Source organism: Somniosus microcephalus, chromosome 11 (genome assembly GCF_052327205.1).
Source record: "Somniosus microcephalus isolate GS21.2 chromosome 11, FLI_Smic_1.0, whole genome shotgun sequence".
In the NCBI taxonomy this organism is placed as follows: domain Eukaryota; kingdom Metazoa; phylum Chordata; class Chondrichthyes; order Squaliformes; family Somniosidae; genus Somniosus; species Somniosus microcephalus.
The window spans coordinates 3043668-3070779 of NC_140997.1; the positions used below are offsets into that span (position 1 = coordinate 3043668).

General features: G+C 47.2%; 1 protein-coding gene across 4 annotated transcripts in view; it reads right to left on the reverse strand.

Moving 5' to 3' along the window:
* Window positions 1-410: 410 nt before the first annotated feature.
* The window catches only part of LOC147110262 (interleukin-21 receptor-like), a 177429-nt gene continuing 150727 nt past the window's right edge, over window positions 411-27112 (reverse strand). For 3 of the 4 annotated variants that reach the window (XM_086000046.1, XM_086000047.1, XM_086000049.1), the window contains 7 exons: window positions 24052-24145; window positions 14299-14516; window positions 13587-13735; window positions 11400-11574; window positions 3141-3246; window positions 2375-2459; window positions 411-1534 (listed from right to left, as the gene is read on the reverse strand). In XM_086000046.1, the coding sequence (XP_085856172.1) occupies window positions 908-1534; window positions 2375-2459; window positions 3141-3246; window positions 11400-11574; window positions 13587-13735; window positions 14299-14516; window positions 24052-24145 (1454 nt within the window). In that variant the 3' untranslated portion in view covers window positions 411-907. The remainder of the gene's footprint in view (window positions 1535-2374; window positions 2460-3140; window positions 3247-11399; window positions 11575-13586; window positions 13736-14298; window positions 14517-24051; window positions 24146-27112) is intronic. The other variant, XM_086000048.1, reaches the window with a different exon arrangement.

A 27112-nucleotide genomic window follows, 5' to 3' on the forward strand; every position in this document is an offset into this window, starting at 1 on the left:
ACCCCTCCCCATCCCTCCCCTCCCCACCCCTCCCCACCCCTCCCCTCCCCACCCCTCCCCTCCCCTCCCCACCCCTCCCCACCCCACCTCACCCCATCCCTCCCCTCCCCACCCCACCCCTCCCCACCCCATCCCTCCCCACCCCACCCCTCCCCATCCCTCCCCTCCCCACCCCTCCTCACCCCACCCCTCCCCATCCCTCCCCTCCCCACCCCTCCCCTCCCCTCCCCACCCCTCCCCACCCCACCCCACCCCACCCCACCCCTCCCCATCTCTCCCCTCCCCTCCCCACCTCACCCCATCCCTCCCCTCCCCTCCCCACCCCTCCCCTCCCCACCCCTCCCCTCCCCTCCCCACCCCACCCCACCCCACCCCTCCCCACCCCTCCCCACCCCACCCCACCCCTCCCTGGCTGAAGGAGATTACAGAGATAGGGAGGGGCGAGGCCATGGAGGGATTTGTAAACAAGGATGAGAATTTTTAAATCGAGGCATTGCTGAACCGGGAGCCAATGTAGGTCAGCGAACACAGGGGAGATGGGTGAACGGGACTTGGTGCGAGTTAGGACACGGGCAGCAGAGTTTTGGATGACCTCAAGTTTACGTAGGGTGGAATGTGGGAGGCCAGCCAGGAGTGCGTTGGAATAGTCAAGTCTAGAGGTAACAAAAGCCTGGATGAGGGTTTCAGCAGCGGAAGAGCCACACCCACAGTGGCGGTGCTGCCGGAGCGGAAAGTGTGAGATACCGACCCTGCAGAACACAGTCCAGTGAGGAATCCTCGCCTTCAGGAGAGGAGAGGGGCAGTAGGGGGACTCCTGCAATTTGTTTAACACTGACTCCAGGAACTCAGCCGACATGCTCGACCCTGGGACAGGCTCTTCCAGTCAGTGCTCCGGCTGGACACCGAGTCACTGCGGAAGCTGCTGCTTCTCCGCGGCTGCTGGCCAGGCGGAGGACAGTTCGCTGCTGCCAATCCCGCCCAAGTCCTCAGCCACTTCCCTCTTGTCTGCCCGGCATTCGTTGGCTGCTTTGAGTCGAAGCCCGATCTTCGCGGGCACCAGGCCGTGGCTGGTGTCGGAGTGGGAGAGGGTGCAGTATTCATCGCTGTAACTGTACCCACCATCCGGCTCCTGGGGCAGCGCCGACAGCAAGCTGGTGTTAGCTGGGTCCTCGCACAGCGGCCAGCTCTCAGCCCCGTGCTGACCCTCACCGATGGGCAGAAGCCCACCCAAACCACAATCGCCATCGCGATATTCCAGCACCGAAGTGGAATAAAAACTGTTGCTGAGACGATTACTCTTCACATACATGGCATCCAAATCACAGCTGTGTTTGATGCTGTCCGGGTGAAGGGGCGATGGGTGGCTGATTGGGATGGGCTTCAGGTAGGTGATGTTCGAAACAGCTTCAGCCTGGGGATTCAGGATCACTGTAACAGCTTCACCTTCCAGCGGCCTCTTCACCTCTCTCAGCTCCTGCACTGAGCTTCTGCTGGGGCTGTGTTGAGCGTGCGGTTGGTCAGTGTGAATCCATTCCTGAAAGACATAGTCAAAAGTAGACAGTATTTCTTTATTAGTTCTTCCCCTCTGTCGCAACACTCCACGGGTATACTTCGGTCTTTGCCCATTGGTGCCCCTAGTGAGGAGTGAGGCTCCCCATTCTCATCTCGCTTCCATTTTGCCTCCCACCCCATGGGAATAGTCTCAAATCTCCGCTCAATGCGCCCCCTCCACCCACCCCCCGCCCCCCCACAAAGATGGGGACCAGGAATTTGCTGTTTAAGTGAACTAATGTCCTGCACCTCAATTATACAGCACCAGGGCGCCAATACTCTGTCCCTCACAGTCAGTCTGTGTGAGGGTGTGTTATATACTGTCTGACTCATCATTTTCAAATCCCTCCATGGCCTCGCCCGTCTCTACCTCTGTAACCTCCTCCAGCCCTACAACCCTCCGAGATCTCTGCGCTCCTCCAATTCTGCCCTCTTGCGCATCCCCGAATTTAATCGCTCCACCATTGGTGGCCGTGCCTTCAGCTGCCTGGGCCCTGAGCTCTGGAATTCCCTCCCTAAACCTCTCCGCCTCTCTCTCTCTCCTCCTTTAAGATGCTCCTTAAAACTGACTTTGACCAAGCTTTTGATCACCTGTCCTAATATCTCCTCTGTGGCAGTGCTCAGACATGCGAACCCTGGATGATTTCGTTTCCCTTTCTGAACCCTGGGGATAATTGCAGAGCCTCCTTACCAACACCAGCCATTGGGTCAGTGTGGACTAGGAGCCGTGGCTGGCACCGAGCCTTTGCCTACTAGGCCACAGGGACAGAGGGAGGGTAACTGCAGTTGTGAGTGTAATTGCGCAGAGCACCGCTGTTGGTACCTTGAAGTTTCCGTTGTGTTCACTGTAAAGTGGCTGGAAGAAGGTGGCCGGGTTTGGTACGTGGATCCACACCTTACCCACAACACTAGAAATGGACAGAAATCAAAGTAGAGATGAACACGTTCAATCTATATCATTCCGATAAAAGATGTCAAATATTTTCCAAAGACTGAGAGGGAGCACACTGGGTCGTGGGGAGAAGGTTTCGGTACCGACAGGGTTTGGAAGGTGCAGAGAATGTATTGCCAAACAAGAACAGCAAACCTGATGGGGAATCAAGTCATCAAAACAGAATGAGGGAGATAGAAGGAATGTTCCACACAAAGGGTTACTAGAATATGGCATCCATTCCACAGCCGGGTCAGTCACAGAGGGAATTAAAGAAACAATCACAGAGAAAAAATATTAAAAGGTTTGGGGAAAGGGCAGGGAAACGGACCAGAGTAGAGAGCTCGGATGTGAAGGAAGCACAGCCCAGGCACGATGGGCCGAACGGCCTCTTATGTGCTGAGATTTGTGTGATTGTAACGAATCAGTTCCTGGCACTGCCCGTCACTAAACACTGGGATAGACTGCTCCCGGGACCAATGATCACCGGGAGAGACTGTTCCCGGGACCAATGATCACTGGGAGAGACTGTTCCGGGGTCGGATGGGATAGACTGTTCCGGGGTCGGATGGGATAGACTGTTCCGGGGTCGGATGGGATAGACTGTTCCGGGGTGGGATGGGATAGACTGTTCCGGGGTCGGATGGGATAGACTTACCGTGACGGAATCCTGAGGTACAGAGATATGAAAATGACGACAGCCACCGAGAGTGGAGCCAGCACCACCAGCAATAGGCGGCTCGCTTTGGGAGGACTGTCCATGGCTTTGAAGGAAAGAACAGAAATAAAGAATTTAGTGTGGGGACACATCCTGCGGGCAGCTTCTTAAGGGGGAATGTGTTTGATTGGGGGTCAGTGGGAGGTGGGGTTGAGATGCTGTGTGGAACGGGGCACTTTCTTCTCTCACTCAGTATGTCCTGTGATCTGGGAGACTGCAGGGAGCCTTCCATAAACATGTTTCTTGAGAAATTTCACATTATCAAGACGTGTTCATTAATTTTAAGCTCCCAGTGTCAAAACTCCAGTGTAAGCTACAGCATCGAGTAAATCTCCCTCTACACTGTCCCATCAAACACTCCCAGGGCAGGTACAGCACGGGTTAGATACAGAGTAAAGCTCCCTCTACACTGTCCCATCAAACACTCCCAGGGCAGGTACAGCACGGGTTAGATACAGAGTAAAGCTCCCTCTACACTGTCCCATCAAACACTCCCAGGGCAGGTACAACACGGGTTAGATACAGAGTAAAGCTCCCTCTACACTGTCCCATCAAACACTCCCAGGGCAGGTACAGCATGGGTTAGATACAGAGTAAAGCTCCCTCTACACTGTCCCATCAAACACTCCCAGGGCAGGTACAGCACAGGTTAGATACAGAGTAAAGCTCCCTCTACACTGTCCCATCAAACACTCCCAGGGCAGGTACAGCATGGGTTAGATACAGAGTAAAGCTCCCTCTACACTGTCTCATCAAACACTCCCAGGGCAGGTACAGCACAGGTTAGATACAGAGTAAAGCTCCCTCTACACTGTCCCATCAAACACTCCCAGGGCAGGTACAGCATGGGTTAGATACAGAGTAAAGCTCCCTCTACACTGTCCCATCAAACACTCCCAGGGCAGGCACAGCATTGGTTAGTGTTGTGTCGGTACCTTTCTACCTAGACACAATTTAGGACTCAGAACTCAGAGATTCAAACATGAAGTGCTTTATTGTAAGGAAAGGAAGTTCTGGAAAGTTCCGAACAAAGAGAGCTAAACCTTAACAGAGAACACCCAACCATTTATCTCCTGTGACAGCGCCACCACAGGTGGGAGGAGAACACACAATAGAACACACAATACATAACATTTCCTCCCCTCTTAAATGGAAGGTCCACATTATTCCTCAACAGGTAAGTTACTTTCAATGCACTCAATGAACCTAGGGTAGAGGTAGACTGCCTCAAACCCTGACTTTACCCTGGGGTTTATTCTGCCCCAGTCTTGTGGGTAAGTCACTAAGCCTACAGATCCAAGCGTCTTGGAGGCCGCCGCTCTCTGACAGGATACCGGCGGTCATTGCTGGCTTCTACAGCAGTAGGCATTGACACAGGCCTGTATGGAGAAGGTGCCTGTGTCAGTTGAAAGTCAGGAGTTTGCACAGGTGGAACAGTCTCTTTGACTTCCTGTGTTGGAGAAGAGCACTGTGGCAAAGGATGCTGGTTTGCGGTATCATCCGGAAACAGTTCAGGCCAACCAGCCGTTGGAGCCTCTGTGGCTGTCTCTGCTCCTAGCAACAGTTGATCTGTGTGTCTTCTCCAGACGACGTCCTCAGCAGTCTCAACCGTGTAAGACACAGGGCCCATCTGCGCGATCACCGTAGCAGGAACCCATTTCGGTCCAGTGTTGTAGTTTCGAGCTAGGACGTGCTCTCCCTGATGAAACCGTCTCTCCTTGGCTCTTTTCTCTCTCTTTTCAACTTGAGCTTGTTGTTGACAATGGACAACCTGTTCTGCCCTTGGAGGTTTGAGTAAGTCAAAACTTGTCCGCAACTGCCTCTTCATCATGAGCGAAGCGGGGGAAGTTTTGGTTGTGGCATGCGGCTCGTTCCTGTAGGACAACAGGAAGCTGTTCAGACGTTGGTGGATTGAGCCCTGACCTTGCGTTGCCTTCAAGGCGTGCTTCAAAGTTTGCACAAACCTTTCTGCCTGGCCGTTAGTAGAGGGATGATAGGGCGCAGACCTGATGTGTTGGACACCATTCACATGCAGGAAGGTTGCAAACTCCTGTGATACAAATTGTGGACCGTTGTCACTTACGAGTTGTTCTGGTGAGCCATAATGGCTGAAAATCTCACCAAGTTTCTCAATTGTTTTCTCTGCCGTGGTAGACCTCATCACAGTGACCTCCGGCCACTTGCTACGAGCGTCCACAACCACCATAAACATCTTCCCTTCGAAAGAACCGGCGAAGTCCACATGTACTCACTGCCACACTTCTGCAGGCCAATCCCAGGGGTGTAGGGTTGCCAGCTGTGGAACATTCCGGACCCTTTGACATGGGGAACATGTTTTGGCTTTCTCCTCAATATTCCCATCGAGACCTGGCCACCAGAAGTAGCTTCTTGCCATTTCCTTCATCCGAACCATCCCACTGTGGCCTGTATGAAGTTGTTGCAGTATAGGTTCCCTCAGAGGTGGCGGAATGGTGACACGGCGTCCCCAAAGAAGACAACCTGCCTGGACGGAGAGCTCATTTCTTTTTGAAACGTAAGGTTTCAAACTAGGAGAATCTCCTATCGCTCTCCCTCGAATGACATCGTCCATTACCTCAGACAGGACTGGATCGTTGCGGGTGTACCTTCGCACCTGAACTGCAGTGACAGGTGCTCCCTCCACTTGTCTAAAGTAGAAGATGTCTATCTGACGAGGCTCTGGGGGAGTAACAGGCAAGGGTAGCCTCGAGAGACCGTCTGCGTTGCCGTGCAAGTCTGATTTGCGATATTTGATGTCGTATGTGTGTCCTGACAACAGTAAAGCCCACCTTTGCATCCTGCTTGCAGCGAGAGACGGAATTCCAGTGTGGGGCCCAAAGATTGAAGTCAATGGACGGTGGTCCGTCAGGAGTGTGAACCTTCTCCCAAACAGGTACTGATGAAATTTTTGAATTCCAAAAACGATTCCCAAGGCCTCGCGCTCGATCTGCGCATAGTTACTCTCGGCCTTGTTCAAGGTGCGTGATGCGAAGGCGATAGGTTTCTCTTCACCCGAAGGCATGATGTGGGATATGACTGCTCCCACACCATATGGTGATGCATCACATGCTAGCTGCACGGGTAGCTTTGGGTCGAAGTGTGTCAGGACCTCCGAATTCAGCAATGCTTTCTTTGCTTGGGCGAAAGCTTCGTTGCACAGTTCAGTCCATTTCCATGTTTTGCCTTGACATAGCAACTGATATAACGGCTTCAGCAATGTTGCTAAGTCTGGAATAAACTTCCCATAGTAGTTAAGTAGCCCCAGAAATGAACGTAACTGGCTCACATTCTGGGGTGCTGGGGCCTCCACGATCGCCTTGACCTTTGGCGGTGCCTTATGCAGGCCAGTAGCATCAATCACATGCCCCAGGTACTCAACTGAAGACTGAAAGAATTCACATTTGTCTTTACGAACTCTGAGTCCGTACTCTTTCAGTCGTTGTAGTGTCGCATCCAAGTTCAGAAGATGATCCTCCTCATTTGTCCGAGTGACAAGGATGTCGTCCAGGTAGCACTGGACTCCTGGCAGTCCACTCAAAATCTGATCCATTGCCCTTTGGAATAGAGCAGGGACCGACGTAATTCCAAACGGAAGGCAGCAGTACCTGTATGGCCCCTTGTGTGTCACAATTGTCAGCAGCTCCTTTGATTTGTCATCGACATGCATTTGTAGATAAGCCTGGCATAAGTCTATTTTGCTGAACTTTTGCCCTCCGGCCAGGCCCGTAAAAAGATCATCAATGAGGGGAAGAGGGTACTGTTCCACAGACAGCACCGGGTTAATAGTCACTTTAAAATCCCCGCAGATTCGAACAGATCCATCCTTTTTCAGGACAGGAACAATAGGTGTGGCCCATTTGCTCACACTCACAGGCTCCAGGACTCCATTCTCGACTAAGGCCTCCAAGTTAGCCTCAACTTTTGGCCTAATTGCATAGGGTACAGGTCGGGCTTTGTGAAACTTCGGCTTGCTGTCAGGTTTAATGTCCAGTCTCACACTGATCTTTTTCATGCTCCCAAGTTCCCCATTGAAGAGTTCTGCATGTTTGTTTAACACTGCAGTCAGACCTGACTCCCCTTTTGACATCATGCGGACTGCAGGCCAGTCCAGCGTGATTTTCTCTAGCCACGCACGTCCCAGTAATGATGGGTAATTTCCCTTTACCACATATAGTGGCAGTTTTGCAGTCTGTCCGTTCAATTTAACTGTCACCTCAATGACGCCTCTCATGGCCACCGGTTCGCCGGTATACGTCTTTAGCACAATGTTTGTTGGCTGAAGGGTAAGATGCTTTAGCATTTTGTTGTAGACAGTGTCTGAAACAAGGGACACAGCCGCGCCTGTGTCCACCTCCATCCGCACTGATTGTCCCTCCACCAGTGGTGACACCCAGTAGCCATTTGAACCACCTGCAACCGTCAGTATGTGCACCTCTTCCTCCTCAGAGGTGTCGCTCCCCTCTGTTTTGCTTGTTCCATCATACTGCACTGAATGAACACTCTTTTTCCTCTCTTGTCCAAATACAGACATTTTGCTTCCATGCTTCCCAGCTCTGTCTGTTCTTTTTTTACCTCTACAGGCACGTTCAATGTGACCCTTTTTGCCACAATTTCGGCATTCCAGCTCCGTACACCAGCAGTCATTAGCGTGATGGCCCGTTTTCCCACAACGGTAACATGTGCCGTTCCGCGCACCTTTAGGCTCAGACGACACCTTGTGAACTCTCCCTGTTGAACTCAACTGGTGAGCCTCCTTTTCCGCCATCTTCATGGAGACACTAACTTCAATGGCCTTTTCAAGAGTAAGGTTGTCCTCAGTAAGAAGGCGCTTCTGTGTGGCTGCATTTTGCAGACCACACACAAGTCTGTCTCTAATGGTGTCATTCAGCACCTCCTTGAACTAGCAGTGTTCCGACAACCTTTTTAAAGCAGCAATAAACATCGTCACTGATTCCCCCTCCTCTTGATTCCGTTTGTGAAATCTAAATCTCTCAGCAATAACCAGAGATTTTGGTGAAAAATGTGCTCCAAGAATTTCCACTAGTTGCTTATATGTTTTAGTTCCTGGCTTATCTGGCTGCACGAGGCTGCGAAGTAAATTGAAAGTCTTCGGCCCGATTACACTCAAAAAGGTAGGCACGACCTTTTCATTTGCCACCGCATTCGCCAATACAAAATAGTCAAAACGTTCCGTATATGCACTCCATTGCTCCACATTTTCATCAAAATCACCGATGTTTCCTAATATAGTAGCCATCTCACGTTTCAAATTAAATTTTCTGTTTACTCACTGCACCCGTAACGTACGCAGATTCATCCGCTCCTCGTTGCCACTTGTTGTGTCAGTACCTTTCTACCTCGACACAATTTAGGACTCAGAACTCAGAGATTCAAACATGAAGTGCTTTATTGTAAGGAAAGGAAGTTCTGGAAAGTTCCGAACAAAGAGAGCTAAAACTTAACAGAGAACACCCAACCATTTATCTCCTGTGACAGCGCCACCACAGGTGGGAGGAGAACACACAATAGAACACACAATACATAACAGTTAGATACAGAGTAAAGCTCCCTCCACACTGTCCTATCAAACACTCCCAGGACAGGTCCAGCATGGGTTAGATACAGAATACCCCGCAGTGCTACCAAACCCAGGACCAACCTCCAATACATAAACTTGGCCCCCTGCTGCCAGATTTCGGTGGTCAGTCAGTGTACATCAGGGCCACATGTGCTGGCCCTTTTTGTGTCATTGAATGATAGAATTCTACAGCACAGTGGGAGACCACAGCTGTCTGCCAGCTCTCTGAAAGAGATATCCTGAAGCCCCAACCCCTGCGCTCTCAATCCGATTCGATGTGATATGAGCTTGACGCAGTCTGACACCAGTTCCTTCAGTGATACTGGATCACAGTTCAAAACTGTGGTCACACTAATTCAGGATGGTAGGTATAAGAAATCAGAAAAAAGTCACCCTGGTGTAAATGGGCAAGGCCAGAGTGTTGACAACAAAGCAGCTCATCGAGCTGAGTTAGAATTCAGTCTTAATCGGAGCTCAGAGCTCTGCACGGTAAGAGGCACAGCAGCAAGGTGTAAGACTGGGAACAGATATAAAAATACAGGGACAGAAACAGCGGCAAATATATAGAGGCAGGAGCAAGGGAAGAGAGAGTGAAGCAGCAAAGGATAATCACAATGATGGAGAAACTCAGATTTTAGAGAGATTGAGTGAGAGAGAAAGATAAAATGAGAGAAAGACAAAGGGGCAGAGAAAGAGAGACAGATAAACACAGACAGAGAAAGAGGGAGAGTCAGAGTAAGAGAGACAGCGAGACAGAGGGAGAGAGAGAGACAGAGACAGAGAGAGAGAGAGGCATAAAGAGATAGACAGAGATACAGAGATAGAGAGACAGAGAGAGAAACCCAGCCTCACCCTATATGAATCCAAGGTTAAATTCCTCCTCTATGCAGATGACCTGGATCTGCTGTCACCAACTAAGGAGGGTCTACAGCAGAACCTGGATCTGCTGGAGTCGTTCTGCCAGACCTGGGCCCTGACAATAAACCCCCAAAAAACCAAAGTCCTTGTGTTCCAGCAAAGATCCAGACATCAGGGACCCAAAATAAATTTCACACTAGGAACAACCAAAATTGAACAAACCACTAACTACACATACTTGGGCTTAAAAATCAGTTCTACGGGAAATTTTCATTTGGCTGTGAATGAACTGAAAGAGAAAGCAAGAAGGGCTTTCTATGCCATTAAAAAATCAATCCAAATAGAAATCCCAATTAGCATTTGGCTCAAAATTTTAAAATCAGTAATTGAACCAATTGCACTCTATGGCAGTGAGGTGTGGGGACCGCTAACACAACAAGAATTTGCAAAATGGGACAAACACCCAATTGAGATCCTACATGCAGAATTCTGTAAAAGTATCCTCCGGACTCAAAGGAAAACCGTAAACAATGCATGCAGGGCAGAACTAGGCCAATATCCATTAATAATCACTATCCAAAAAAGAGCCACCAAATTTTGGAAACACCTAAAAATGAGCAACCCCCACTGCTATCATTACAAAGCCCTGAAATGCCAAGAGAGGACCATAAAGAAGAATACCCTCAGTCAACTAGTCCTGGGACTCAGTGAAGTAACTACTAACACTACTAACAATAACCAGCCCCAGGACAGTGACAGCGTAACACAAAGAATTCGACCCAACACAATCGTCACTAAGCAAAAGGAAAAATATCTGTCATATTGGGCAGAAACAACAAAAACCCAAAACAAACTCAATTGCTACTTGGCCCTAAACAGACAATACAACATGGCTGATTACCTGACCATGGTAAAGGATAGCAAACTGAGAAAAACCATGACAATGTACAGACTTAGTGAACATAGCCTGGCGATCGAAAAAGGTAGACACAGGCAGACCCGGCTACCAAGAGAGGACAGGATATGCTCTCACTGCAGTCAGGGAGTGGTGGAGACAGAGATGCACTTCCTCACAGCTTGTAGAAAATATCAGGGCATAAGGGAGAATTTCTACCCAAAATTCACAAAAATATGCCCGGAATTCAGAAATTTGAATGATGACCAAAAACTCCCATACCTACTAGGGGAAGAGAGAAATTGTGTAACCTTAGCGGCACACTATGTTACAGCTTGCCATAAACAGAGGGACAACCACTAAATATAAGAAAAGAGTATATACAAATTATATGAATGTATATTTATACACTCAGGGATATATCTGTTTATACACTGTATGGATAGATCTGTATTTTTTGTGTTCAACCATGAATGTTTTTCGATGCTTTGGCAACATAAGATGCACCTTGTCATGCCAATAAAGCGATTTGAATTGAATTGAATTGAATAGTGACAGAGAGAGAGACAGAGAGAGAGAGAGAGAGAGATACAGAGAGAGAGACAGACAGAGAGAGAGACAGAGAGAGAGTCAGAGAGAGAGAGAGAGATAGAGACAGAGAGAGACAGAGACAGAGAGAGACAGAGAGAGAGAGAGACAGAGAGAGAGAGTCAGAGAGAGAGAGAGACAGAGAGAGACAGACAGAGAGAGAGAGAGACAGAGAGAGAGAGAGACAGAGAGAGAGAGAGAGAGACAGAGAGAGAGGGCGAGAGATCTGTCAGATAATATTCCTAGGCAGCAGTATACTTGCCAGGGTCTGTCCTCCATTTTATTTCTGAGCTCCACATGCTCCAGCTGCCGTTATAATCATGAGTTTTTAAAGGTTTGCCGCGAACTCGCGCTGTGTAATTGGTGTCTGGATTCAGTTCTGATTCCTCGATGGTCAGGTGTCGGATATCATTCGTCTTGCTCTTCACCTTTGCATCCTAGAGGGAATAAAAGAGATTCGAGTAAAATAGAGCAGGGGATAGAAAATGACCTTGAAACAGTGATCATAAATGGGAATGTGTCAGAGCAGTGCCACCACTGGCAGGGGATTTCATTACAGTGTGACAAGTTTACATAGGAATTTCTTATGTAAATATAAAAAGAGGCCAAATGAAACTGGAAAGAATGTTGATGAGATGGGGGAATGGTCTAAAAAGTGGCAGATGGAATTCAATGTCAGTAAGTGTTAGATAATTAATTTTGGTTAAAAAACTATCAGCAGTCATATAATAAAAGTTTTTTAAATTGTGAAGTGATAGGTAAGGTATATAGGAACAGACTGCATTCAGTAGTTGAGGTTCTAGGATGAGGGGCCATAGATACAAGATTAAGTGTAAGAGATTTAGAACAAAGAACAGGAGTAACGTCTTCACACGGAGAGTTGTGAGGCTGTGGGATTCACTCCCAGGGTTAGTGGTTGAGACAGAAACTCTCAACATTCAGGGTTAGATTGGAGAGGAGGATGAAGGAAAAGGGGTTGACGGGATATGGGAACAGGCCGGGTAAATGTAATTAGAACCATTTGCTCACATGGAGGGTAAACACTGACACTGGCTGGTTGGGCTCAGTGGCCTGTCTCCTGTAGTTTCTGGTCTGATTATCCCCCACTCTCTAACCTCGCTTCACCTGAAGACTGAACTTGGTCTTCCCCACCCACATGCAGTGTTCAAGGAGAGCGACCAGAACACATTTAAATTACATGACTTAAAGGGGGATATTTGCAGCAAAATCTTCAGGTGTGCAGTTGATACCAAAATAGGAAGCAGGGTAAATGATGAAGAAAACCAAAAGCAGTTTCAGAAAGATTTAGGACTGTTAAAATAACGGGGCAAACAGGTGGCAGACACAGGTGAGTAACAGAGCAAACAGGTGGCAGACACAGGTGAGTAACAGAGCAAACAGGTGGCAGACACAGGTCAGTAACGGGGCAAACAGGTGGCAGACACAGGTGAGTAATGGGGCAAACAGGTGGCAGACACAGGTCAGTAATGGGACAAACAGGTGGCAGACACAGGTCAGTAATGGGGCAAACAGGTGGCAGACACAGGTCAGTAACAGGGCAAACAGGTGGCAGACACAGGTCAGTAACAGGGCAAACAGGTGGCAGACACAGGTCAGTAATGGGGCAAACAGGTGGCAGACACAGGTCAGTAACAGGGCAAACAGGTGGCAGACACAGGTCAGTAACGGGGCAAACAGGTGGCAGACACAGGTCAGTATCAAAATGTGTAGAATAACAGCGTAGAATTTTTCAAACCCTTGTCCATTTCCCTTGGTACAAAGACTGTGGTTAAGGGGGACGGCCTATTTGGCCATTTCTGCCCCTATTTGCCAACAACCGTGTAGAATAATTCACTATATGTAATGTACAGGGGCGTGGGATCATTTTTTAATTATTAATTCTCGGCCTGTGAGCATCGCTGACAAGGCCGGCATTTATTGCCCATTCCTAGTTGCCCTTGAGAAGGCGGTGGTGAGCCGCCTTCTTGAACCGCTGCAGTCCGTGTGGTGAAGGTGCTCCCACAGTGCTGTTAGGGAGGGAGTTCCAGGATTTTGACCCAGCGACGATGAAGGATCGGCGATATATTTCCAAGTCAGGATGGTGTGTGACTTGGAGGGGAAGTTGGAGGTGGTGGTGTTCCCATGCGCCTGCTGCCCTTGTCCTTCTAGGTGGAAGAGGTCGTGGGTTTGGGAGGTGCTGCCGAAGAAGCCTTGGCGAGTTGCTGCAGTGCATCTTGTAGATGGTACACACTGCAGCCACAGTATGCCGGTGGTGGAGGGAGTGAATGTTTAAGGTGGTGGATGGGGTGCCAATCAAGCGGCTGCTTTGTCTTGGGTGGTGTTAAGCTTCTTGAGCCACAGGACGGAAGCTGTGAGGCTGCTTTGTGGGATGGTTGTTGTCGGTGTTCCTTCAATCACCTGGGAGTGAGCTGCGACCGGAGTCACCCACCTCTCGTGTCTTCCTGCTCCAGTACTCTAGTTCGTACTCCAGCCGTTTTTTCAAATATTCCAGTGCATCATCCATCTGCCATGTGATGTTAACCTGGCGTGTGGTGGCGTTCACTGTCACAGACAGTTGGTGCGGGGGTTTCAGTTGGACTGTAAGATATGAGTGGTCCCAGAGTTAAGCAAAGAGATATCAGGTGTTGCCACAAGAAGAAAAAGTTCTGTTAAGAGTGAGATGGAGAAAATGATATATTTTTTGTGTATTAAGGGAACAGTTGATAGCACTGAGAACTCGTCCCATTTCAGGCATCCAGTACCAGCAGTAAACACTCCCAGAGCAAGGACAAGACAGCCAGGTAGAGAGTAAAGCTACAGTGCACCTTTAAATATACACTTACTGTTATGGAGGGAGTGCCCCTTTAAATATACACTTACTGTTATGGAGGGAGTGCCCCTTTAAATGCACACCCTGTTATGGAGAGAGTGCCCCTTTAAATGCACACTCTGTTATGGAGAGAGTGCCCCTTTAAATGCACACACTGTTATGTAGGGAGATCCCTTTAAATGTACACAATGTTATGGAGGGAGTGCACCTTTAAATGCACACACTGTTATGGAGGGAGTGCACCTTTAAATGTACACACTGTTATGGAGGGTGTGCCCCTTTAAATGCACACACTGTTATGGAGGGTATGCCCATTTAAGTTAACACTTACTGTGCCAAGATGGTTTGAAATCCTCGACGTCACAAGTGAGCGATGTGGTGGCCTGGCTCTTTGCCTTAAGATGCAGTCTGAATTTCTGAAAGCTTCTGAAGACATTGAGTGTCATGGTGCAAGTGTAGGTGTGAACCCATCCCTCCTCCTCCGTCGGCAGCACTGAGCTTCTGGTGAAAGTACAATTATTAAGATGACAAGAGGTATCTTGCCGAGTCCTGTTTGGAAATAGATTGATTAAAAGGTGAGAGTCCACCAATGCTCATAACAGGGCCCAGGGCCATTTGTGACCACCCACAATGGCCCCCAGAAGGCCAACAGCTTCATGTCCCTCTAGCCTCGCGCAGTCCCTGCCTGGCTGTGCGGCTTTGACCAGGCTGCGACTCACTTCAGTCTCCCCTCCTCCTTCTGGTCTCCAGTAAAAGGTGAAAGAACGGTCCCTGACGGAGACTTAACCCAGCTCCCACACAGCAAGTGATCAGGCCCCATTAAATCCAGTACTGGCCTCATTTGGCCTGCAGGGTTTTCGGGCTCTTCTGAAAGGGGTTTGGTAACAATGACAGTGTGTGGTGAACTCGCAGGATTAACCCATACCACAGGGCAGGTACAGCACGGGTTAGATACAGACTAAAGATCCCTCTACACTGTCCCATCAAACACTCCCAGGGCTGGTACAACATGGGTTAGTTACAGAGTAAAGCTCCCTCTACACTGTCCCATCAAACACTCCTAGGGCAGGTACAGCACGGGTTAAATATGTATTGATTTGTATTTGGGTTCAATGACGAGACATTTATGAAAGAGAATGACTTTTTATCTAAAGTATGTTCAACTCAGTTAACAGCATTACAGGAGACACCATCTTAGAGATCCATCTAAAACGAAAGTAAAACTAAACTGCTTGTCTCTCACATGCCCTCTGCTGGTCAGGCATAAGTAATCAATCAGGCAAACATGCTGGTAAGGCATCATAATCAAACAGGCAAATACCATCACTATTTGCTGATATCATTACATCTCCCTTTCTTAAAACAAAAGTATTTTACTTTTATCTAACAACATGTTTTCTTTGTATTACTCTTCATTTTAACTTTAACACTTAATGAACTTACATTATCATTATCATTATCAAGGTTTTTTAACCTTGCTTTGTGTGTTCACATGAAATATGTAAATACACTAGAACTTGAAGAAAGAATAAGATAACATTACTTCCTTCTATAACAAGAGTCCTTAAATTTGCTCAATGAGTCTCTCAGGAGGCTTCATGTGTCTTGAGGATTTTCTGATTGATTGTCCTTGAACCTGAGTTGTTGCCTCAGATGATGATTTCTCAGCTGTGTGATCAGGTTGTTCAACAGTATCAGTCTTTTGACCTGCTGTGTGATCAGGTTGTTCAACAGTATCAGTCTTTTGACTTGCTGTGGCTGGTCCCATGAGAAGATCTCGACGATTTCTTCGCAGAACAGCACCCTCATCTGTCTGAATGGTGTATGATCTTGGTTGAACTTCACTCAGGACAGTTCCCTTCTGAGTCCATATGTTTGTTTTGTCTTTGAACCTTACTTGGTCACCAGTGTGGAGTTCAGGTAGGTTTTGTGTTCCTCTGTCATAGTAGTACTTTTGCTTTTCTTTCTGTTGCTCTTTGAACTTCCTCACTTTCTCCCCCTCTTTTGTTTTCAGGAGGTTCTCCGGGATGGGTAGGTTTGACCTTAGCCGACGTCCCATAAGGAGTTGGGCTGGTGACATACCACACTCGAGCGGCGTTGTGCGGTATACAAGCATGCTTTGGTAGAAGTCAGTTCCACTGTCTTTTGCCTTGTACATCAGTCTTTTCACTCTCTGGACCGATTTTTCCACTAGTCCATTGGACTGTGGAAAGTGAGGACTTGACGTTGTGTGGACAAAGTCCCACTCTTTGGCAAAGTGTCAGAAACTTGCATTGTAAAACTGGGGTCCGTTGTCTGTGAAGACCTCGCTTGCCACGCCATATCTGGAGAATATGGCTTTCATACATGTTATCACAGCATCTGCAGTGGTGGTGTACAGTCTACAAACCTCTGGATACAGGGAGTAATAGTCTGTGACTACAAGATAGTCCTTCCCTTGACATACGAATAGGTCAGCGCCTACCTTCTGGTAAGGTCTGTCTGGCGCTGGGTGTGGCTTTAGTGGTTCTACCAGATTGCTTGCTCGATATTTCAAGCATATTGTGCAGTTTGACACCTCATTTGTCACATCTTGGTTGATTCATGGCCAGTACATCACCTCTCGTGCTCTTTTCTTACACTTTTTGATTCCCAGATGTCCTCCATGGATCCTTTTTAGCATCTCTCTTCTCAGACTCTTTGGGATAACTATTTTACTTCCTTTGTAGATGATGTCTTCGACCACTGATAGTTCCGCCCTGCAGTTCCAGTACTCTGCCATGTCAGGTGAGCAGTCTTGCTTCATGTTGGGCCATCCATCCAAGATGCGTTTCCTCAGTCGTCTCATTGTTTCATCTTTGTTTGTCTCAGTCTTTATGAGCTCCATTTTTGCATTTGCTATGGGCAGTGCACTTGTGATCATGTCCACGTAGGCGTTCACTTTTTCATCCATTTTGGTGTTTGCGGGCTCACTTGGGTCAACAGCTCTGGACAACGTGTCTGCTGTATACATCAGCTTACCCGGTGTGTACGCAACATTCAGTGTATAGCGTTGCAGCCTGATCATCATTCTTTGTATTCTAAGCGGACAGCTATTTAGTGGCTTTTGGAACAATGCAATCAAGGGCTTATGGTCAGTCTCTACACTGATTGCTTGTCCTGACAGAAACTGGTGAAATCTTTCACAGGCGTATGTGATGCTGAGCAGCTCCTTTTCTATTTGAGCATATCGCGTCTCCGCGTCTGTCATTGAGCGCGATTCATATGCAATAGGTTGCCAGTAGTCATATTTTTGCAGAAGAGCGGCACCGAGCCCACTCTGTGATGCATCTGATGATATCTTGATGGGTCTCGCTGGGTCATAAAACCTCAGAATGGTTCCTCTGTGAGCAGTTTCTTTAGATCGCTCCATGACTTCTCATGCTCATGATTCCATTCCCATTCTATGTTCTTTTCAGTTAGTCGTCTCAGTGGCGCCATCTTTTCTGAGAGGTTGGATATGAATTTACCCATGTAGTTGATCATTCCATTAAACCTCTGCACGTCCTTTTTGCATTGTGGCTTTGGCATATTCTCAATGGCGGACACCTTTCTGGGATCTGGTCTGATGCCCTCACCGCTAAGGATATCTCCCACGAATGTCAGTTCTGTCACCCCGAGCTGGCATTTCTCTCTATTCAGCTTCAGGTTTGTTTTCCTTGTTGCTTCCAGCACTTTTTTCAGTCTCTCATCATGCTCAGTTCTCGTGGTTCCCCATACTATGATGTCATCCATTGATGTATCAACTCCCTCCAGGTGCTCATAGATCATATGGATAGTTTTGTGATACACTTCAGGAGCTGAGGCAATGCCAAGTGGTAACCTTAGGAATCTGTATCTGCCAAATGGACTGTTGAACGTGCACAGTCTTGAACTTGCTTCGTCCAATTTCATCTGCCAAAATCCTGATGATGCATCTAACTTGCTGAAATACTTTGCATTTGCAAACTGTGACATGATTTCCTCACGTGTAGGAAGCTTGAAGTGCTCTCTCTTTATTGCTCTGTTTAGATCTCTTGGATCCAGGCAAATTCTGAGCTTTCCATTCTTTTTGTCCACAACGACGAGGGAACTCACCCACTCAGTTGGCACATCTATCTTCTGAATCACGTTCAGACTTTCCATCCTGTCCAACTCTGCCTTCAGTTGCTTTTGAAGAGCAAACGGAACTTTTCTGCATGGATGTATAACCGGTGTCATAGTTTTATCTACTCTGATCGTGTGTTCTCCTGGAATGCAGCCTAGACCCTGAAATAGGTCTTTGTACTCTTTCATGAGTTCATCATAGACTGTCTCTCCTTCGCTTTCCACAATGAGGACTCTCTTTACCAGGTTCAGTCTCTCACAGGCTTTTAAACCTAGTATGGCTTGCACATCCTTTGGCACCACGATTAATGCTAGCGTGTGCTCTCTGTCCTTGTGTGTTACTTTGACAATGCATCTTCCTTTCACTGGTATATTAGTACCTGAGTATCCTGTCACTTTCACTTTTATTCCATGTATCTTTGGTCTGGGTCTAATTTTCTTAAAATCAGTCCCTGATATCACATTAACTTGTGCTCCAGTATCCAATTTAAATGGAATATGTATGTCATTGGGCCAGAAATTCGCGGCCAAAGGCGTGAGTGCACTCGGGGTACTCACGCATCTGGCCGTTGGAAATGCCGGCGTTCAGCATGAACAGCGCATGCGGGGAACGCCGGCATTTCCAGACCTCGAGCGCGTGCGACTGCACAGGCAGCGCTTGCGCAGTGAACTTCGTAGATTTCATTCATGAAATCCGTGAGGGTAAGTCCTCAGAATTTACACTTGAAAAAAGCAAGTGTAAAGTGGTTCATTGGCTGCGGAGGAAGAAACATTTTATCGTGGAGCTTCTGAAATGCAATATTTTTGTTTGGGAAAGGGAGGGAAGTTATTTTAAGAAATTTTAAGTAAGTTTTAAAGTTAAAATTTTTTTTTTTTAAAAAGGGTTTTCAGAACGGTAGGTAGAAGGAGCAATTGTGGCTGTGTGAATGGAATGTGAGAATGAGTTATGTATGTATGTCCACATATATTCCTTTACGTATATTTATGTATGTTTTATATTCCTTTACTAATGTGTATGAATGTATGTTTTTAATTATGATTTTCCAATAAGTTACTTTCTCTGAAAGTCATAATTAAATAATACATTCATACACATAAGTAAAGGAATATATACATAACACGCAAAGGAATATATACAGACATACATACTTTCAGAAGCTCCACGATAATAAATATCTTCCTCCGCAGCCTCTGGAGCAACTGTACCCATGCTTTTTTCATGTGTAAGTTGGAATGACTTGAACTCACTGAAAGCATTAACGAAAGCGGCGAATTATACTGCGCACGCGCTGCCTGTGCAGTCGCACGCGTTCTGCCTCTGAACCCCTTCGTTCAGAGGACAGGAAATGCCGGTTTTCCCCACATGCACTGTGCATGCTGAAAACCGGCATTTCATCCAGCCAGACGCGTAAGTACCCCGACCGTACTCGCGCATTTGGAAGGGAATTACTGGGCCAACATTTTACATGCCAATAAAATGAAAAATTTAACAATTGCACGACTTGCCCCCTCGCATCTGCGACTGAGGGTCCAAGGAGGTGCATTGCGCAAGAGGTCATCATCGTACGTATCCTCACACTGTTCCCTTTGGGGAACTGTATGAAGTGGTGGAAGGATTTATGGCCGTGATTAACGCTCATTCCGTGACCGTAACCATCTTTGAACCAGCCATTAGGGTGGTTAGTCCTATGGCGGGAGGGTTTTACGGGCTCCCACAACCCATCTGAGGGGGGGGGGCCACCAACACCCACGGACGCAAGTATCCCGCTGGATGTCCACCCAGAATTTAAAGTTGGAACTCCGACTCCACTTGCCGGGACTGTGTGGAGTGGGGTTCAAAACCCTACTCCTTCTGGCCCAGCGGCGGGGATGCTTACTGCTACGCAAAAGGCCCACTCCGCACAAAAGGTGACACCCATACGTTTCCTGCGCCTTTTCCCTCCCCGTGACTGGAGCCCTATGCTGCCATTTCACGTTGCTAATCGGATTGGGCCTTTGTCATAGCGGTAGGATCCCCGCTGCTGGGCCAGATCAGGGTTGGGTTTCGAACCCCGCTCCAGACAGTCCCGGCAAGTGGAGTCGGAGCTCCGGCTCTAAATTCTGGGTTGACATCCAGTGGGATATTTGCGTCCGTGGGTGTGGGTGGCCCCCCCTCCTTGTATAGCTTGTGGGAGCCCGTAAAACCCTCCCGCCATAGGACTAACCGCCCTAATGCCTGGTTCAAAGATGGTTACGGTCACGGAATGAGCGTTAATCATGGCCATAAATCCTTCCACCACTTCATACAGTTCCCCAAAGGGAACAGTGTGAAGACACGTATGACGACGACATTGCTAAATAAATAAATGGAATTTAAAAAATTCTTTTAGGGCTTTTAAAAGTCTTTAAATTGCTTTAATTCTGTTTAAAACTACTTCAGATTACTCAAAATAATGTAAACATTTTAAAAAGTTTATAAAAGTTACCAAAATCTTCAAAAAACTTCCAAAAACCTATTTAAACTGCTGCTTTGCATGTAAAAATGGTTAGCAGCTTGACAGAAACATTGGGGGCGTGTCCAGTGAAACTGAGACCTCAAGGGGCGTGTCTCACTTGCACTGCACGCTCCTGGCTTCGCGCTGGCTGCACTCCTGGGCGGCGTGACGTCATACGCTGCCCGGGATTCTTCTTCTGGAAACACCAATTCCAGGCGTCCCTGGAGCTGATCGGCAGTAGCGCGGGGTAAGTGTAAATACGGGGCTTGCACGCGCTGCAAGCCCCGTTCTGGAATTTCTGGGCCATTCACTTTTAGTGTCAACATCCAGTCTCTTTTTTCTTTTTTGTTTTCAGACACAACATCTACATTGAACTCCTCTATCTTGCTTTCATCTACTGCATGGACCTTGCTTTGTTGCGCTTGGTTCTTACAGCAACGGGCATAATGGTTGTTTTTGTTGCAACTATTGCATTTTTTACCATATGCTGGACACTTTTTTGGTGGATGCTGTGTACCGCATCGACCACATGACTTTCGATTGCCCCTTTCATTTTTGTTCGCTGGCCACGCCTCTTTTTTCACATTGGCGCTCTTTTTGTGAAACGGTTTGTGTCCGTTCTTACTCACTGCATCCACGTTGCAGCTACTGTCACTGAACAGCTCCTTTGCCTGCGACTTCACAGTCTCTGTAACCCTACACAGTGCTATGGCTTTTCCCAGGTCTAGATCTTGCTCTCTTAGTAGTCTTTCCCTTAGACCATTATCTGGAATACCACACACCAGTCTGTCTTTTATCAGCGAGTCTGTCAGTCCCCCAAATTCACATGTTTTGCTTCGGTTTCTCAGTTCAGTCACATACTGATCAATAGTCTCACCCGTTTTCTGTACACATGTGAAAAATCTGTGCCTCTCAAACGTCACGTTACGTTTAGGTATGCAGTAGGCCTCAAACAGTTCCATTATTTTATCTAGCTTCATTTTGTCTCCATCAGCAGCAAATGTGAAGTTATTATACACCTCCAGCGCTTCATCACCCACGACATGTAAGAACACTGACGCTTTCATTTCATCACTTTTCTCGTCAGCTCCGATTGCTGATAAATACAACTCCAAACGTTGTTTGAACCTTCTCCAATTTTCAGCCACATTACCTGTCAACTGAAGCTTCGCCGGTGGGTGTAAACCTCCCATTTTTTCACTTCGTTAGCTATTCTCCAATGGTAAGTAACGATGTTCTCTTTTGGCTTGCTAATATGTGGAGAGCTGATTTAACTTCAGATTTTTCCTCTTCATCTCTTTCAATCACTTCTGACACCATGTATTGATTTGTATTTGGGTTCAATGACGAGACATTTATGAAGGAGAATGACTTTTTATCGAAAGTATGTTCAACTCAGTTAACAGCATTACAGGAGACACCATCTTAGAGATCCATCTAAAACGAAAGTAAAACTAAACTGCTTGTCTCTCACATGCCCTCTGCTGGTCAGGCATAAGTAATCAATCAGGCAAACATGCTGGTAAGGCATCATAATCAAACAGGCAAATACCATCATTATTTGCTGATATCATTACAAAATACAGAGTAAAGCTCCCTCTACACTGTCCCATCAAACACTCCCAGGGCAGGTACAGCATGGGTTAGATACAGAGTAAAGCTCCATCTATGCTGTCCCATCAAACACTCCAAGGGCAGGTACAGCATGGGTTAGATACAGAGTAAAGCTCCCTCTACACTGTCCCATCAAACACTCCCAGGGCAGGTACAGCACAGGCTAGATACAGAGTAAAGCTCCCTCTACACTGTCCCATCAAACACTCCAAGGGCAGGTACAGCATGGGTTAGATACAGAGTAAAGCTCCCTCTATACTGCCCCATCAAACACTCCCAGGGCAGGTACAGCACGGGTGAGATGCAGAGTAAAGCTCCCTCTACACTGTCCCAACAAACACTCCCAGGGCAGGTACACCACGGGTAGATACAGAGTAAAGCTCCCTCTACACTGTCCCATCAAACACTCCCAGGGCAGGTACAGCACGGGTTAGATACAGAGTAAAGCTCCCTCTACACTGTCCCAACAAACACTCCCAGGGCAGGTACACCACGGGTAGATACAGAGTAAAGCTCCCTCTACACTGTCCCATCAAACACTCCCAGGGCAGGTACAGCACGGGATAGATACAGAGTAAAGCTCCCTCTACACTGTCCTAAGAAACACTCCCAGGGCAGGTACAGCACGGGATAGATACAGAGTAAAGCGCCCTCTACACTGTCCCAACAAACACTCCCAGGGCAGGTACAGCACGGGTTAGATACAGAGTAAAGCTCCCTCTACACTGTCCCATCAAACACTCCCGGGGCAGGTGCAGCACGGGTTAGATACAGAGTGAAGCTCACTCTACACTGTCCCCATCAAACACCCCCAGGGCAGGTACAGCACGGGTTAGATACAGAGTAAAGCTCCCTCTACACTGTCCCATCAAACACTCCCAGGGCAGGTACAGCACGGGTTAGATACAGAGTAAAGCTCCCTCTACACTGTCCCATCAAACACTCCCAGGGCAGGTACAGCACGGGTTAGATACAGAGTAAAGCTCCCTCTGCACTGTCCCATCAAACACTCACAGGGCATGTACAGCACGGGTTAGATACAGAGTAAAGCTCCCTCTACACTGTCCCCATCAAACACTCCCAGGGCAGGTACAGCACGGCTTAGATACAGAGTAAAGCTCCCTCTACACTGTCCCATTAAACACTCCCAGGGCAGGTGCAGCACGGGTTAGATACAGAGTCAAGCTCCCTCTACACTGTCCCATCAAACACTCCCAGGGCAGGTACAGCATGGGTTAGATACAGAGTAAAGCTCCCTCTACACTGCCCCATCACACACTCCCAGGACAGGTACAGCACGGGTTAGATACAGAGTAAAGCTCCCTCTACACTGTCCCATCAAACACTCCCAGGGCAGGTACAGCACGGGTTAGATACAGAGTATAACTCCCTCTATACTGCCCCATCACACACTCCCAGGACAGGTACAGCACGGGTAAGATACAGAGTAAAGCTCCCTCTACACTGTCCCGTCAAACACTCCCAGGGCAGGGACCGCACGGGTTAGATACAGAGTAAAGCTCCCTCTACACTGTCCCGTCAAACACTCCCAGGGCAGGTACAGCACGGGTTAGATACAGAGTAAAGCTCCCTCTACACTCTCCCATCAAACACTCCCAGGGCAGGTACAGCATGGGTTTGATACAGAGTAAAGCTCCCTCTACACTGACCCATCAAACGCTCCCAGGGCAGGTGGTGTTGGGCCTGCTGTTTAAGATGCGGATTGAAACAGCCCATTTGACAAGGATGCTTTTCATGCGGTTTGTCTGTGCTGGATTTGAACACAGGGCCGCGAAGTGAAGCTTGCTCCCGGCCAGATATCCATTTCTTTGCACACAAAGTCAGTGGCACGAGATCCCACAAGTGCTGTGTGGTCAATAGGATGTGCTTACTCATAGACTTGAAGTGTGACGTGGCTGTTGCTGTTTTTCTCCCTCCAGATGCAATCCATTGTTGTTCTGTAATCAACGAAACATCTTAGATCGCCTAGAGAATAAAAAAAATTTCCAATGACATACGAAGAAAGTTAGTTAGCGAGTTGGTGCATCAGATAATCAGTGCCCAACCCGCGCTCAATCAAAGGTCAGAACGATGCTTTCTGAATCCCAACCCCAGCTGGGAAGTGTCTGGGTCCCCCTCCGAGTTACATTTCAGTTGCAGGCCACTTGGTGTCAGACACTTACTGACAGTAATGTTCAGACGTACTATCGCCATGAAAGTGCCTGTGTGGGTCATTTTCACTTTCACTTTTTGGGAGCGGTAATGTGACGGAGTGGAACATCCACTGGTGAAAGAAATCAATGGCAATGGAAATGGGGCAGTTTCTGCATCGGACAAGCGATCCACTCCAAGAGTTTACCGCCCAAGTGCTGAAGGTGAAAATGACCATCTGCGTGTGTGTGCACGATGAGGGGTAGAACACGCACTCAGTGACAGGCATCATCTCCCCAAACTCCAGCCCTGACATTTTGATCCCCTGGGTTAACCATGAAGGGGCCTTGACGGTAACCATGGCAATGTCTCGGTGCTGATTAGCAGATTGTAGTGCGAGTGGGGAAAGCGGGAGAAGGCTGCACGGTGAGTCATCAGACACTGCAGGCCTCCCCACAATGGAAAAGTGGATCAACACCACACCTAAACTAAGCAAGATGTGTAAAGGAGCAGAATGCCCATGGGACTGCATCGCCACCGCTTTCTCGTTACTTGATTGCTGACCGACAGTGTGGATTATAGAGAGGATGTAAATCTGAGGGGAGGGGGAACAGAGGTAAATAGATCAATACACAGATAGACAGAGCGATCAATACACAGATAGACAGAGCAATCAATACACAGATAGACAGAGCAATCAATACACAGATAGACAGAGCGATCAATACACAGATAGACAGAGCGATCAATACACAGATAGATAGAGTGATCAATACACAGATAGACAGACTGATCAATACACAGATAGACAGAGCGATCAATACACAGATAGACAGAGCGATCAACACACAGATAGACAGAGTGATCAATACACAGATAGACAGAGTGATCAATACACAGATAGACAGAGCGATCAATACACAGATAGACAGAGCGATCAATACACAGATAGACAGAGCGATCAATACACAGATAGACAGAGTGATCAATACACAGATAGACAGAGTGATCAATACACAGATAGACAGAGCGATCAATACACAGATAGACAGAGCGATCAATACACAGATAGACAGAGCGATCAATACACAGATAGACAGAGAGATCTATTCACAGATACACAGAGCGATCAATACACAGATAGACAGAGTGATCAATACACAGATAGAGCGATCAATACACAGATAGACAGAGTGATCAATACACAGACAGAGTGATCAATGCACAGATAGACAGAGTGATCAATACACAGATAGGCAGAGCGATCAATACACAGATAGACAGAGTGATCAACACACAGATAGACAGAGTGATCAATACACAGATAGACAGAGTGATCAATACACAGATAGACAGAGTGATCAATACACAGATAGAAAGAGCGATCAATACACAATAGACAGAGCGATCAATACACAGATAGTCAGAGCGATCAATACACAGATAGACAGAGTGATCAATACACAGATAAAGCGATCAATACACAGGTAGACAGAGTGATCAATACACAGACAGAGTGATCAATGCACAGATAGACATAGCGATCAATACACAGATAGACAGAGCGATCAATACACAGATAGACAGAGTGATCAATACACAGATAGACAGAGTGATCAATACACCGATAGACAGAGTGATCAATACACAGATAGACAGAGCGATCAATACACAGATAGACAGAGTGATCAACACACAGATAGACAGAGTGATCAATACAGAGATAGACAGAGCGATCAATACACAGATGGACAGAGTGATCAATACACAGATAGACAGAGTGATCAATACACAGATAGACAGAGTGATCAATACACAGATAGACAGAGTGATCAATACACAGATAGACAGAGTGATCAATACACAGATAGAGAGAGTGATCAATACACAGATAGACAGAGCGATCAATACACAGATAGACAGAGCGATCAATACACAGATAGAAAGAGCGATCAATACACAGATAGACAGAGTGATCAATACACAGATAGACAGAGTGATCAATGCACAGATAGACAGAGCGATCAATACACAGATAGACAGAGCGATCGATACACAGATAGACAGAGTGATCAATACGCAGATAGACAGAGTGATCAATACACAGATAGACAGAGTGATCAATACACAGATAGAGCGCTAAATACACAGATAGACAGAGTGATCAATACACAGACAGAGTGATCAATGCACAGATAGACAGAGCGATCAATACACAGATAGAGAGAGAAATCAATACACAGATAGACAGAGCGATCAATACACAGATAGACAGAGCGATCAATACACAGATAGACAGAGTGATCAATACACAGATAGACAGAGTGATCAATACACAGATAGACAGAGCGATCAATACACAGATAGACAGAGCAATCAATACACAGATAGACAGAGTGATCAATACACAGATAGACAGAGCGATCAATACACAGATAGACAGAGCGATCAATACACAGATAGACAGAGTGATCAATACACAGATAGAGCGATCAATACACAGATAGACAGAGTGATCAATACACAGACAGAGTGATCAATGCACAGATAGACAGAGCGATCAATACACAGATAGACAGAGCGATCAATACACAGATAGACAGAGTAATCAATACACAGATAGACAGAATGATCAATACACAGATAGACAGAGTGATCAATACACAGATAGACAGAGCGATCAATACACAGATAGACAGAGTGATCAACACACAGATAGACAGAGTGATCAATACACAGATAGACAGAGCGATCAATACACAGAGAGAAAGAGCGATCAATACACAGATAGACAGAGTGATC